This window comes from Panthera onca, chromosome F1, assembly GCF_046562875.1.
Source record: "Panthera onca isolate mPanOnc1 chromosome F1, mPanOnc1 haplotype 2, whole genome shotgun sequence".
NCBI classification, from domain to species: domain Eukaryota; kingdom Metazoa; phylum Chordata; class Mammalia; order Carnivora; family Felidae; genus Panthera; species Panthera onca.
In genome coordinates this window covers 17,212,201-17,225,950 of record NC_138355.1, presented here as the reverse complement: position 1 = coordinate 17,225,950, position 13,750 = coordinate 17,212,201, and the positions used below count along the sequence as shown (strand labels likewise).

Sequence of the window (13,750 nt, the reverse complement as noted above, 5' to 3'; positions counted from 1 at the left end):
GAAGTTAAAAAAAAAAGTCCCACTCACATTCTGAATCATTTCTGATTTCTGATCAGGCTTTCTGCCACTCATTTCATTAGCTCATTCAATGGCAGTTCCTGCTCAGTTTGCATAACCCTTTTCTTTGTTTTAAAAAATACTTCACTCTGATTGCCCAGTTCAGTTCCTCATCTCTCTTCTAGGTCTCTTATTTAAGGCACAATGTTTCCTCAACCATATTAACCATTATAATTTCCTATCTCTTTTGCTCTGAATACCAAATTGAAAGCTTGCATTTATAAGACTATATTTACTTTGTCAAATCGTCAAAGTTGTAATTATGTATGCCAAAATAATATTGATTTAGAGGATGCCATTTTTATGCATTTACTCCCCTATTAACTACTTAAATATTCTAGAAATTGATTAATACAGAATCAATAATACAGAATTAAGGCTTTGCTACTGATTATATTAATTTTATATTCCTGAATTTATTTCACATCAGTCATTCATTTAACAAAGATTCATTGGGAAACTGCCATAAGCCAGCCTGACACTCAGTTTTTGTCAAACTACCTGATATTAAAAACAGTCTTGAGTGGCAGGTTGACTATAAAGGTATATTGTCACACCAGAGAGAAATATTTTATAAAAATCAAGAGAAAACACATGAAAAATAAATGGCTAAACCTGCTCAGAGAAGGCCTCAGAGGATCTGATGCTTAAAATCAAAACAATGAAACTTCCAGACAGAGCAGGACATTAATCAAATGACAAATTATTTCTAAACAGCTTACTGTTTTGTTATTTTTAAATGTTTATTTATTTTTGAGAGAGAGAGAGAGAGAGAGAGAGAGAGAGAGAGAAAGAGACAGAGTTTGAACAGGGGAGGGGCAGACAGAGAGGGAGACATAGAATCTGAAACAGGCTCCAGGCTCCGAGCTGTCAGCACAGAGCTCAACGTGGGGCTCAAACCCACACACTGCGAGATCATGACCTGAGTTGAAGTTGGACGCTCAACCCACTGAGTCACCCAGGTGCCCCTAAACAGCTTATTGTTAAAATTACATGGAATAATCTTAAGTAATAAGGAATATCCAATGTGGAAACAATGCAGTATATATGAAGTAATTCTGAGAGAAAATTTTAGTTATGGTCTGAGAGAAAATAGCATCATATATTTTTTAATACAAAACATGTTTTAATAAAATTCAGTATTTTAAGTGTTACTTATGGCAGCATTTAATTACTTTGGTGGCATTTCAATATAAAATTTGCTTTTAAGCATGGACCACATTTTTCCCCTAAAGGAAAAAATATTACTTGAATGGCCTTTCTATGCAATAAAAGTTACACACTTATAAAATTTACTAACAATTGATTAATCAGACCATGAGAGCCATGCTATTAGGTTTCTCTTGGAACAGACACAGGATGAGGCAAGATTTCTACATCGTCAAGAGTAACTAGTTTGCTGCCTTAAGCAAAGACTCAGGTTATTAGGTAACCATCTGTTCATAGTTCCATACCAAGCACAAACGGAGAAAATAAACTAAAGACCAGATCAATTTTTTTTTAATGCACATGACTTGAGTTGATTGGTTTGGCTAAACTAAAGGTATGGACTCTGTTTTGATACAAAAGCTATAAACCTTCCAATGTTGGCCACTGAGTAACACTGCTCATGAAAGCATATAATAATTTTATTCCATTTCTGTGAATTAAAACCTGCCCCCAAGTCCCTAGAAATCCTTTATTTGTTTATAGCATAACACTGGATTCATTCAGGAAAGGAGAAAATATTTATTATTATGAAATAAGACATTTATTATGACAAAAGGTAAAACAGAAGCAGTAACATCTACAAAGGTGAGAAACAATTCTAGTACAGAGGTCAAGAGATTGCACAAGTGTAAATGGGAAAATTTTTTTATCAAGTGTTCTGTATTTTATTTTATTTTTTAATGTTTATTTATTTGGGGGACAGAGAGAGACAGAGCATGAACAGGGGAGGGGCAGAGAGAGAGGGAGACACAGAATCGGAAGCAGGCTTCAGGCTCTGAGCCATCAGCCCAGAGCCCGACGCGGGGCTCGAACTCACGAACCGTGAGATCGTGACCTGAGCTGAAGTTGGACGCTTAACCAACTGAGCCACCCAGGTGCCCCTCAAGTGTTCTGTATTTTAGAAGTGGCACATGGGAAGTCTTAGAAGACCTAAGTAAAGTTGTTAGAAGGGGAAGGGAGCCAGGTCCCATTGAGGTGGCCTTGGGTAAAGTGGTCAGAGAAAAAGAAATGCTGCTGGCCCTCCTTCTCCAAGTGGGCAAATCCCAAATCTTTACACCTCAGATACTTTCTACAATTGGTGCATATGTGATAGAAGAATATGTAAGTTATACTGGTACGTTCTCACCATAACATTTCATCTAAGCAGAGAAATGAGAACTTCAATGTTAGCAAATGCTGAAGAATAAAAACAAAAGTCCAACCTTGAGTGAAATAAGGCTGAAAGATAATCAGAAGAGAGAGCCTCACGAAGTAATTCAGAGCACACCCAAACAGGAGCCCAGGGTGGGGCTGACACTGTCCCCAAACAACACCTGAAGATAATAATCAGATTTCCTTTCTTTCCAAGTTTATCTCTGGTAGACGTATTAATGAACAGCTTAAAAAGAAAAATCAGGGTGCCTGGGTGCCTCACTCACTTGAGCATCTGACTCTTGATTTCGGCTCAGGTCATGATCCCGGGTCATGGGCTCGAGCCCCAGGTCACGCTCTGTGCTGAACATGGAGCCCACTTAAGATTCTCTCTCTCTCCCTCTGCCCTTCTCCCCCACTCATGCTCTTTCTCTCTCTCTCTAAAGTAAAAAGAAAAGAGAAAAACAGAAAAATCAAGGGGAAAAGCAGAAGTCAGGGCAAATTATAAATTAAGAATTAATTATAAAGATCATAAATTCTTTAGTGAATTATGAGATGAAAAGGTGAAATTCCTGGAATATTATTCAGCCATTAAAAAGAGGGAAATCCTATCATTTGTGACAAGTTAGATGGACCTTGAGGGCAGGGGCTAAGCAAAATAAGTCATATAGAATCTGCATGATCACACTCATGGAATCTTGTAGAATCTAAAAAGCAATAATAACAACAACCAAGCTCATAGATACTGAGAACAGATTGATGGTTGCCAGGGGCAAGGGGCAGGCAAAATGGGTGACAGTGTTCAAAAGGTACAAACTTATAGTTAAAAAATAAAATCCTGGGGATGTAATGTACAGCATGGTGACTATAGTTAATAATACTGTATGCATATTCACAAATTGCTAAGAGAATAGATCTTTAAAGTTCTCATCACAAGAAAAACTTTTTAATACTATGTGTGGTGATGGCTGTTGACTAGACCCAATGTGGTGATCATTTCACAGTGTATACAATATTGAATCATTATGTTATATACCGGGAACTAACATAGTATGTCCATTATGCCTCAATAAAATAGGTGGGGGTGGGGTTAAAAGCAAGTAACAATAACAAAAAGGTGAAATTCCTATTCTTTAAAAGCCAAGTCCCAGGCCTGAATTCTCTACAATACCCAATGAGAGGTTCAAACTTTAATAATCAGCCTGATTTGACACATGAGTTATGTGAGGCATCTATTATATGCAGAACATAGCAGTTTGTTAGACTGACAGCCAACTGGCAGAGAAGGTGAAAAGTGAGTCTTTTTGTTCATAGAAAACCACAGCAGATCTATCCAGACCTAAAAGAGCCCTATCTGAGCATGATGTTTTGCAGCCATCCTCCTTCAACCTATAGACTTTCATGGAAGGTAATCAAGTGGCTACTTCAGTCAAACTCATCATTATCTGCCACATCAATAAGACATGATTCACTTATTCTTTCAATTATTCATTCAATAATTATTATTGAAAATCTGGCTGTTTTAAGATTGTGAATAGAGTGCTGAATAAACCAAATCCCTACTCCCATGGAGCTTATATTCTCAAAGTCCCTTTATTGTCCAACAACAAGAAAAACAAAAGATATACATAGTATAATTCACGTGGTCATATGTGCCACAAAGAAAAATGAAGTTTGGTAAGTAGATGAAGACTTACGTGTATGTGTGTGTATGTCTCCGTTTTGAAGGAAGGCATGTACAACTGTAGATAGGAAAATCTGAGAAAGACAGATTAAATGGCATTTGAGGAGAGACTTGAAAGGAAGCCAGGGGGTGATCTGCACAAGTATCTTGAGGCAGAGCATTTCCAACACTGAGAATGAGAAGTACAAAGGCCCTGCCATCATATCCCCTTGACATGTTGAAGAAACGAGGAGACCAGTCTAGCTGGAATGGACCAAGGAAGGGGAAAGTGGGAGGAGCTTAGAGGTGAAAAGGAGTAAGATCATGTAGGCCTTGAAAGCCATGCTAAGGACTTTAGATTCACCTGATTAGTTATGTGTACTCAAAGCAAGATATTGAGTCACCTAACATGCCACAAAATTCAGCATTTCTTCTAATAGCACTTTTTAATGAAAAAATTTTCCTTATATTTCTAACAGCCAACTAATGCATCTTTTCTATTTCCTTGCAAAGCTTTTCTTTTTTTTTTCTTTTTTTTTTTCCTTTTTCTGAACAGGGTAAAAAAAAATCAATTAATTGGTATGATGGCAATCCAAGAATGTGGTTTCCCAAGAGGCCAATAAATGGCACAGTTGTTAAACTGTGGTTAAAAAAACAAGATGTTCCTCTCAGTGCTTCCTGAAAGAAACTCAGGACCCTGCAATGGTGCACTGGAGAATTGGGGGTAAAGAAAAGCAGCTGAGAGCTAATACCCACCAGAAAAATTCTGAAATTGACACGTCTCTGGAGTGAAGCCAAACACTCATAAAGCTCTAATGTTCTTGTCTTGTCCTCCAGTGCCCCAGAGACAACAGTGAGAAAATACACGAGAAGACTGCATTTCCCCAGGTTAGAAGTCTAGCTTTGTGTTTTGTTACTTGAACACACATAAATCCCATGTTTTCCACTGATGTTTATTTATGTGGCTTAAGAAAAAAATTAAGTATTTTACACATAAGACATTCAACATGAGAAACGTTGTAAATGAAAATACTGTTTTAAGAATACATGTGAATATATACATTCACAATACAGCTAGAGTAACTATGGCTTTCAGATGGCCTGGGGAAGTCTTGCTTTACTCCTACTATTCCAGTGAAAGTATTAATAGCTCCCCCTTTCAATCTCAAAAGAGTCCTATGTTGGATGACAAATAATATAATCACATTATCTATGGCTCATATTCAAAGGGGTCAAGTAATAAAGCCCAGGTATCCTCAACTTTAATCAAGATTATTTTGCTTGTAAAAGAACTTGAAAGTAGACATAACAAGGGCAAAAGTCAAGAACATCAAAATGAGAAATAAGGAAAAGAAAACCTGCTCAAATTTTATCATTTTAAAAGGAATGACTAGGGGGGCCTGGGTGGCTCAGTTGGTTAGGCATCCGACTTCAGCTCAGGTCATGATCTCGTGGTTTGTGGGTTCGCACCCCGTGTCAGGTTCTGTGCTGATAGCTCAGAGCCTGGAGGCTGCCTCGGATTCTGTGTCTCCCTCTCTCTTTGTCCCTCCCCTGCTTGTGCGTGCTCTCTCTCTCTCTCTCTCTCTCAAAAATAAATAAACACAAAAAGCTTAAAAAAAATAAAAATAGAAGTCACGACTAAAATATTCTTTTAAAGTACAGAGTTCTTTAGCATCAGGATAACTTTAGAATATCTAAAATTTTTTGTAAGTTTATTTATTTGTTTTGAGAGACAGAGTGCACATGTGCAATTGGGAGAGGGGCAGAGAGAGAGAGAGAGAGAGAGAAAATCCCAAGCAGGCTCCACAGTGTCAGCACAGAGCCCGATGCAAGGGCTTGATCTCACGACCATGAGATCATGACCTGAGCCAAAATCAACTTGCTTACTGACTGAGCCACCCAGGTGCCCCTAGAATATCTCAATTCTTAATTTATAAAGTATTTATAGAGTGCCTCTTCTGTAGGGTTAGTCATTATGTTAGATACCAAGAATAAGAAGATAAGACATAGCTCTTTTTTATTATTACTTTTTTACATTTATTTATTTTGAGAGAGAGAGAAAGCAGGGGAGGCGCAGAGAGAAAGGGAGGGAGGGAAGGAGGGAGGGAAGGAGGGAGGGAGAGGGGGAGGGAGAGAGAGAGAGAGAGGGAGAGAGAGAGAGAGAGAGAGGGAGAGAGAGAGAGAGAGAGAGAGAATGACTATCCCAAGCAGGCTCCACATCAGTGGTGTTGAGTCCTACATGGGGCTTCAACTTAGGAACCATGAGATCATGACCTGAGCTGAAACCAAGAGTTGCACACCTAACCAACTGAGCCACCCAGGCACCCTGACATAGCTCTTTTTTAAAAGGAGTTTAGAATCAACAGGAGGAGATTATAGGTTATTTAGGTTATTTACCCAAACAAATAAATTATAAACAGCTACAATCCCATATCATAAATGCTCTGATAAAAGTAAACATAGGGTGTCAAGTGAAGCACTGAAAAGGGAGCAAGGATGGAGATCAGGGGAGGATTCAGAGGCCGTACAAGAAGATTTTTTGGGAAAATGATGATGATTGAGCTGGATCATAAAAAATAAGAGGGGATGGAAGATGAAGACAAGAGGAAAAGGAGACATTCAAAACAAAGGGAGTCACATGTGCAAATGGTAAAGGCATGAAAAACCTGTGAAAATGGTGCAAATCACTTAGAATGGCAGAAGCAAGCACAAAGTGACAACGGATAGAGCTAAAGAAGGATTCAGAGATCAGATGTGAAACTAAAAACAACCATAAATGATTTGAACTTTATTCTCAAGATATAAGGAGCCATTGCATAATTTTGAGGGAATGGGCAAAATAGATGTATTTTAGAAGGGCTACTTTCACAGCAGTGGGGAGGATGAATTTGATGGCGCCCAGACTGGAGGTGGAAAAACCAGTTAGGAGTCCTCTGGAGTAATTTAGTTTAAAAAATATCTGCGGGGACATAAGTAAGAAGAGTGTAATGGCAGCAGACTGTGGAGTAGATGGTTTCAGTAAAGAGGCTTGAGCTGAAGCTATAGATTTGAGGATCAACATTTTAAGTGGTAGGTGAGCTATGGGAGATATGATCTGGCAGGGAGAAAGGACAGTGCAAAGAGAAGAAAGCCAGGAGCAAGCTCTGTGTGACTCTAGTGTTCAGAGGCAGGAAAAGTGGATAAACTCCTGAAGGAGATGGAGGAGGGATCATGAGAAAGATGAAGAGAACTCATGAGAATGGGGTGTCAGCTTCAAAAAGAGGGTACAATACAGCACCAGGAATGAGTATGTGTTACATCTGGCAATCAGGCTTCTGGTTGATCTTTGCCATAATTACTCAATAGAGTGGTGGCATGGAAGCCACATTTTAGAGGGTTATGGATTAACCAGAGATAAGAAAATAAAGATAGCAAGCATAGACTACTTTTTTCCCCAAGAAGGTTGGACATGAATAAAAGGAGAATAAGGTAGTAAATAGGCTTTGTTATTGTTGTTACTACTTTTAACAGTAAAAGATTATTGAAAGATTGTTTTTAATGTGATGCAGAAAGTCATGAAATAGAAGAAATCAAGAAATTTTAAGAAATGGAAGAATTTGGGGTGCCTGGGTGGCGCAGTCGGTTAAGCGTCCGACTTCAGCCAGGTCACGATCTCACGGTCCGTGAGTTCGAGCCCCGCGTCAGGCTCTGGGCTGATGGCTCAGAGCCTGGAGCCTGTTTCCGATTCTGTGTCTCCCTCTCTCTCTGTCCCTCCCCCGTTCATGCTCTGTCTCTCTCTGTCCCAAAAATAAATAAACGTTGAAAAAAAAAATTTTTATAAAAAAAAAAAAAAAAAAAAAAAAGAAATGGAAGAATTTAAGAATGGAAGCAATAGAAGAACCAAGAGTAAGTTCCTTAAGAGGGCGAGAGTACAGGCAGGACCCCAGCCCTGGCCAGGGAATCCACCTCAAGAGAGACAGGGACAAGGAAGGGCAGAGTTGGGAATACCAGTGAGTTTGGGAAATTAATGTTCCCATTTATAGCCCCTATTTTCTCTGTGAAATCATTACTGAAAATAAGAATGAAGTTGATGAGCAGAGTGGTTATAGGGAGAGCAAAGGAGAGAGAGAGCGAGCTGGAAAGGTAGGAGCTTGTGATAGAATATTAGGTATAAAGAAGAACTGTCCCCTCACTTCCTTCTCAATAGTACTCTTCATACCTCACTCATAAAGTAGGAACTTTCACCAACTTCTGCCCTCTTGGGGAAGTCCTATGGAAGAAGCTTCTATTATTTTCTCCAGCTCACAGTAAAAAAAAAAGGGGGTGGGGGTGGGGGGAGACGTGTTGATTGATAAGATGGTGAGCACCTGTCATGCATCAGTCCTCAGCTCTCTGTTGGGTAGGGTGGGTACACTATGTCATTGCTCACATGTGGGTCTCTGACTTTTACTGGTTTACATTCCTACAGATGTAAGGCAAGCCAAAATACTCTGTATTGCTCATGGGTGCATATCTAACTCTCTCCAACACTGCAGGCTTTACGGTTTACTATTGGAAGAGGAAGTAACAAGAGGCTCCCATTTCAGCAGCAAGTCCCAGACACATTTTCTGATCTAGATTTATCAGCAGCAAAGTGGATACTAAATTTCAATCCTCATCTAAGCTCTTCTACTAATTTTCTAACTGACTTAAAACCTAGAGAGGTTGGGAAGGGAAAACCCTAGATTTAGAGTCTGAAATTTCTGAAGGATCGCCTGGTAGAACATTTGCCAATGATGACAAGGACCAGAAGAGGTCATGAAAGTATGATGCTAGTACGGAATGAATAGAGAGCCACTGGAGTCAAAGATCTCAAAGTAGCTGTTGGGTGTTGGACATGATCTCTACATGGATCTCTACTGATATCACCCAAGTTGAAGGTGAATTTAGGATGAAGAGGAAAAATGTAAGGAATGTTCTAAATATCTTGACAAATGCAAAGGAGTGACCAGGATGTGATGGTGATGGTGAATAGAAGGGAAATGCAGAGCTTGTACCACTGGGGCCTTAACTGAAGACTTTTATAGGAAGTTGAAGGCATGATGTTTGGAAGCCACAAAAGGAGAAGTAGGCAGATGTCAACCCGGATCCAGGTACTTAGATTCTTTGGGTTTGAGCCAATAAATATTCTTCACTGAAAAGAGCTGCAGGGTAAGCAATAATCTCCAGGAGAAAACGAGGTTTTAGTTAAGACAAAACATACAATGGTTTACGAAGACAGTACAGATATACAACTACCACTGATCCAGAGAGCATAATGGAAAGGGAGGTTCAAAGGATAGAGAGCAAAGAATAGAAGCCAAAAAGTGTCCAGGAACAAGCTGTCTCTTCCCATGCCATCGAGACTGACTGTTGGCTTTCCTGCAAGTTGGATACAATGGAAAACGATAAAAAAAAAAAAAAAAAAAGATTCATACATCCCATAAACACTCTATATAACTTAAAACATAAATGTACACACATGTGGCAATCTTCTGATGTAAGGCCAAGGCCTATTCTCTGCATATGGATCTGCTGATTGGAGTTATGCATCTTCTGTCTTACATAAACCACATCCCTCATCTATGATTTCCAGTTTGGCTTTCTTTAAAGTAGCAGGAGAACCTGAAGACACTTGTGAAATAATCTGGACGCAGAGCCCGTCTAGATTTTTATAACTCCCCGACCTTCTTTCAGCATTGTCCTGCCTACACCTAGCCAACAGCAAAGCTTTTATAGCTAGCGTTTATCAAGCCTTTCCCAAGTTGTGTTTATAGAAACAAAACTCAAAGTCTTTTCTGTATTTGATCAATTCATTTACTCTTCATTTAAATTACATGATTAAAATGAGAAGTGTAACTGGCTAAACAGGCTTGAGGTCAGACACAACACAGTGGATCCTTGGAAAGAAGACAGTTTTACTGGTGGGAACAGGAGATCATGGGCAATCTAAAGAGGGGTTTTGGGCTGAGAGTGGCAATCATGTGGTTGATAGAGAAGGCAGCATCAGTTAATTCAGTGTCACTTATGAGGCGGCCAATCAGGAGAGCTTTAACTACACAGGTGGCAAGACTGACTGCATGTTGAAGTATAGGCAAGGACAAGAGGAATGTGTAGTATTATCAATGGGCTTCCAATGGGCTTCCAGTTTTCAAATGGAGAGCTGGTATAAAGTTTGGCTTTTTTTCTTCTCCATGTATGTCCTTTCCTCAGTCCCTTAAGTCCTAAGGCTTTCCCCGTTTTGGAGAAAAGGAAGTAGGATATTAAGGAACAATGTGGAAGAATAGCAAGAGGTCTAGAGAAAAAGTCTGAATCTCAGAGCCACTTCTGGGCCCCAAGCTACTCCCCCCTTTTCTCCTTTTCTTCTAGCATTGGCATCCAGGGATTCAGCTGGCCCTCCTCTTTCCCTACTTACATCTTTCTTCATCCGAATTTTTGTCAGGTAACTAGAAACCAAATTCATATTCATCTACGGTCTCTGTCCCTCTCATCCCCTCTCTCTTCCCACTGGTTGTTCAGGGAGGGTACTCACAGTAACCATACAGAAAGGGAAGGGAACTCTCTATACTTTGAAGAAATTATCATAAGTACCAGTGTTAACTGCCATGGGGCCAGGCCTGCCCTACCCTAATCATCATCTCTAACTCCCTTACATTTTCTAACACAAGGTACCCCTTTCATGCTCTCATGGAATGGATGGAATCCAGCACAATTCCTCCACGTTCCTCAGTGAGGAGTCCCCTGGCGAAGAGTGTCTCCCTCACCATTCTACATCATAGATTCAATAAATATCACAAGGTAGAGAATATTGGATGCTACTAAAATGGCCATTTATAGATTAGCCACCATTTACTGAGCACTTGCTATGGTTAATCAATGTGCAAAGTGCCCCATGGGTTTGAGGCATCATCTTGTTTAATTCTCATGGAGGTGGTAGTATTATTATCATCACCCTCATTTCACAAATAAATTAACAAGACTATAAGGGATTAAGTATGATACTCAAGGTCACATAGAAAGTAAATAGCAGAGCCAGGATCTGAATCTAGGCATCTGGACCTCAGAGCCTAAGGTCTTAACTACTATGCCACATTGCTGCTTCCCAGAATGTCCAGGTTCAAGTGGTATTCATTTACAATTTAGAAGAATTTTTTCATTGATATACACAATGTCAATAATTCCCTTCCCTGGCATTATCCCCATCTACACACGGTAAGAAAAATTAGAGCATTCACCTAATTATTCTAAAGTGATGTTTACCTGTTTAAGACAACGAGGAAGAAAATAGCTGACTTAAATATACTCTTCCTGGCTTCGGCAACCCTATCGGACATGGGTGATAGAAGACAATATCTCTGCCAATCAATCATGAAAGCAATTCCCACTCAGTACTTTTCACATTCCTTCCTCTTGGACAAACACAACGAAGTGAGAGTCAGGAAAAGAGAGGCACGTAGCAGGATAGGAAAGATGGGTAAACCAAATAGTTACTTGTTGGAAAGTTAAGTAATTCAAACTTACTTTTTTGGTACACTTCTTGACGGTATTGATTAATTCTTGTATTACCAGATCTACACTCTTCAAGGATGGTCCTTTAAGCTTTACAATTTGTTTTTTGACTATTGCTTCAAATGCCATGTCTGGAGTAAACAACCCCGTCCTGAATGTAAGGAATAAAGCAGCACATTAGATTTTTTAAATTGAGTAATATCCAGTACTTTTTTTAAAAAGGTTTCAATTGGCATGCCACCTAAAGCAAGCATGTAATGCCCAACTTTGAAAGTTACATAGTGATTTATTCTATAGACAGTATCATTTGTAATAACATGTTCAATACTACAATTCCTTAATAAATCCCAATCTATAGATGACTAGCATTACCTAAAATCAGTTTCCAAAATGTTTTCATGGACTCTAATAATACGACTTCTAACACTTGACTGTAATTTGTCTCATCTCACAGTTTCACAAAAATAAAAAGCACTGCTACAATAAAAATGGTCCTAAATTTACATTTCTATTCCTAAAGTATTCCAAAAGCAACCCTCTCTTGCCCTTCAGAGAGCAGAAAATAATCCTCACTTTGTGAATGCTGAAATGGTAGCGTTCCTGCCTATGCAATCTATTGTTCCTAGGAGAGCTATATTATAGTGAGCTCGGTGGTTCCCAGTCTGAGGTCCTGGGGTGCTAGAGGAAAAGGAAGACAGTTAAGTGGAACTAACTTTGGGACACAGAATGCCTAAATCATGAATTTACAAAAATAACAAACGATAACCAAAATAGCAAGTATCTTTTCACTTAGCTGGAATTAATTCAAATTGGTGTCCTAACAATGCTTTTCTCATGCTCGTCTCACTTCTTCTTTGATTAACTTCTCCTCCTTGACCACTCAGTTCTGTGGTACCTCTTTTGGGAAATTTAACACTTCCCCTTACAGCAGCTTTATACTGCCCCTCCTAACCATTTACTTAGCACCCTATGTTCGCCTCTATTTCTAACTGTAGTGATCATACTATACAGTAATTTGAAATCTCTCCACGTTGGACATAGAATAAAATCCACACCGTTTGGTCTAATATTAAACATTTCCCCCGTCTGACCCTGATTTTCCATTGCAGTTATTTGCCTCCACCCTTTCATGCACCCTAGGTTCCAGCCAAACCCAACCATTTGCCTTTCCACAAACATATTCATACCAACGTTTCCTGTCTTTGCCTTCGTCCGTGATGTTCATTTCACCCTCCCCACAATTTCAGCCTGTCCCGAATCCCACCTGTGCTTCAAAGCCCAGATCAAAAGCAACCACTTCCTACAGCTCGCCTTCTCCAGTCCTTCCACTGACAAGGCCTTCCTTCTCTGAACCCCAGCATCCCATTTGGCACTGCAGTGGTCTGAGCACACACAGTCCCATTACCACACGGGTAGGCAGGGCATTAATGCATTTATCTTTGTTTGCCCCACAAGGGCTGTCTTCTTCCCTTGCTCGCCATCGGCACACGGCGCTTGCAGAACAAAGAAGGACCCACAGGTCTGCAGTGGACAAAGATGGCTTCTATTCAAATGTCTAACAGAATCAACTGGAAACAAAACTTGTCAAATGAAGTGTATTTAAGAGGCTAAATAATCATGCCATCAGTGTGTCTTATTCTCAGGACACTGTGTACTTCTTATCATCCTATAGGCAAATTAACTCCAGAATAATAACAATCTCTCCTTTTGGTATGTAAGTAAATCAGAAATTTTCAAAACGGAATTACTGAGCTTTTGCAGTTACATTCAACAGAAATGTATGTGGTAAGGAGTTTGGGGGTTTTCGTTTTGTTTTATTTATTTTGAGAGAGACAGAGCACATGCGTGCACACAGGGGAGGGGAAGAGAGAGACAGACAGACAGACAGACAGACACTGTCCCAAGTGGGCTCCACGCTGAAAGCGCAGAGCCCAACATAGGGCTCAGTCTCACTACCATGAGATCATGGATGACCTGAGCCGAAATCAAGAGCTGGACACTTAACCAACCGAGCCACCCAGGCGCCCCTGGTAAGGAGTTTTAAAAGCCAAGTAAAAGTACTATGTCTTACTTTTACAGTAAAGTAAGTATAAAAATACTTCATGACCCAAAACATGTGATTTGGTTTCACTGCACCTAGCAGATTGACATTTTCGGATACCAGCTCTGCCCAGCTCAAGAGTA

General features: G+C 39.8%; 1 protein-coding gene across 10 annotated transcripts in view; it reads right to left on the bottom strand.

Moving 5' to 3' along the window:
* DNM3 (dynamin 3) overlaps positions 1–13,750 on the bottom strand; it is a 573,673-nt gene that overhangs the window by 339,413 nt on the left and 220,510 nt on the right. For all 10 annotated transcript variants that reach the window (XM_060643523.3, XM_060643524.3, XM_060643514.3 and 7 more), the window contains exon 10: positions 11,579–11,717. In XM_060643523.3, coding sequence (XP_060499506.1) covers positions 11,579–11,717 — 139 coding nt within the window. The remainder of the gene's footprint in view (positions 1–11,578; positions 11,718–13,750) is intronic.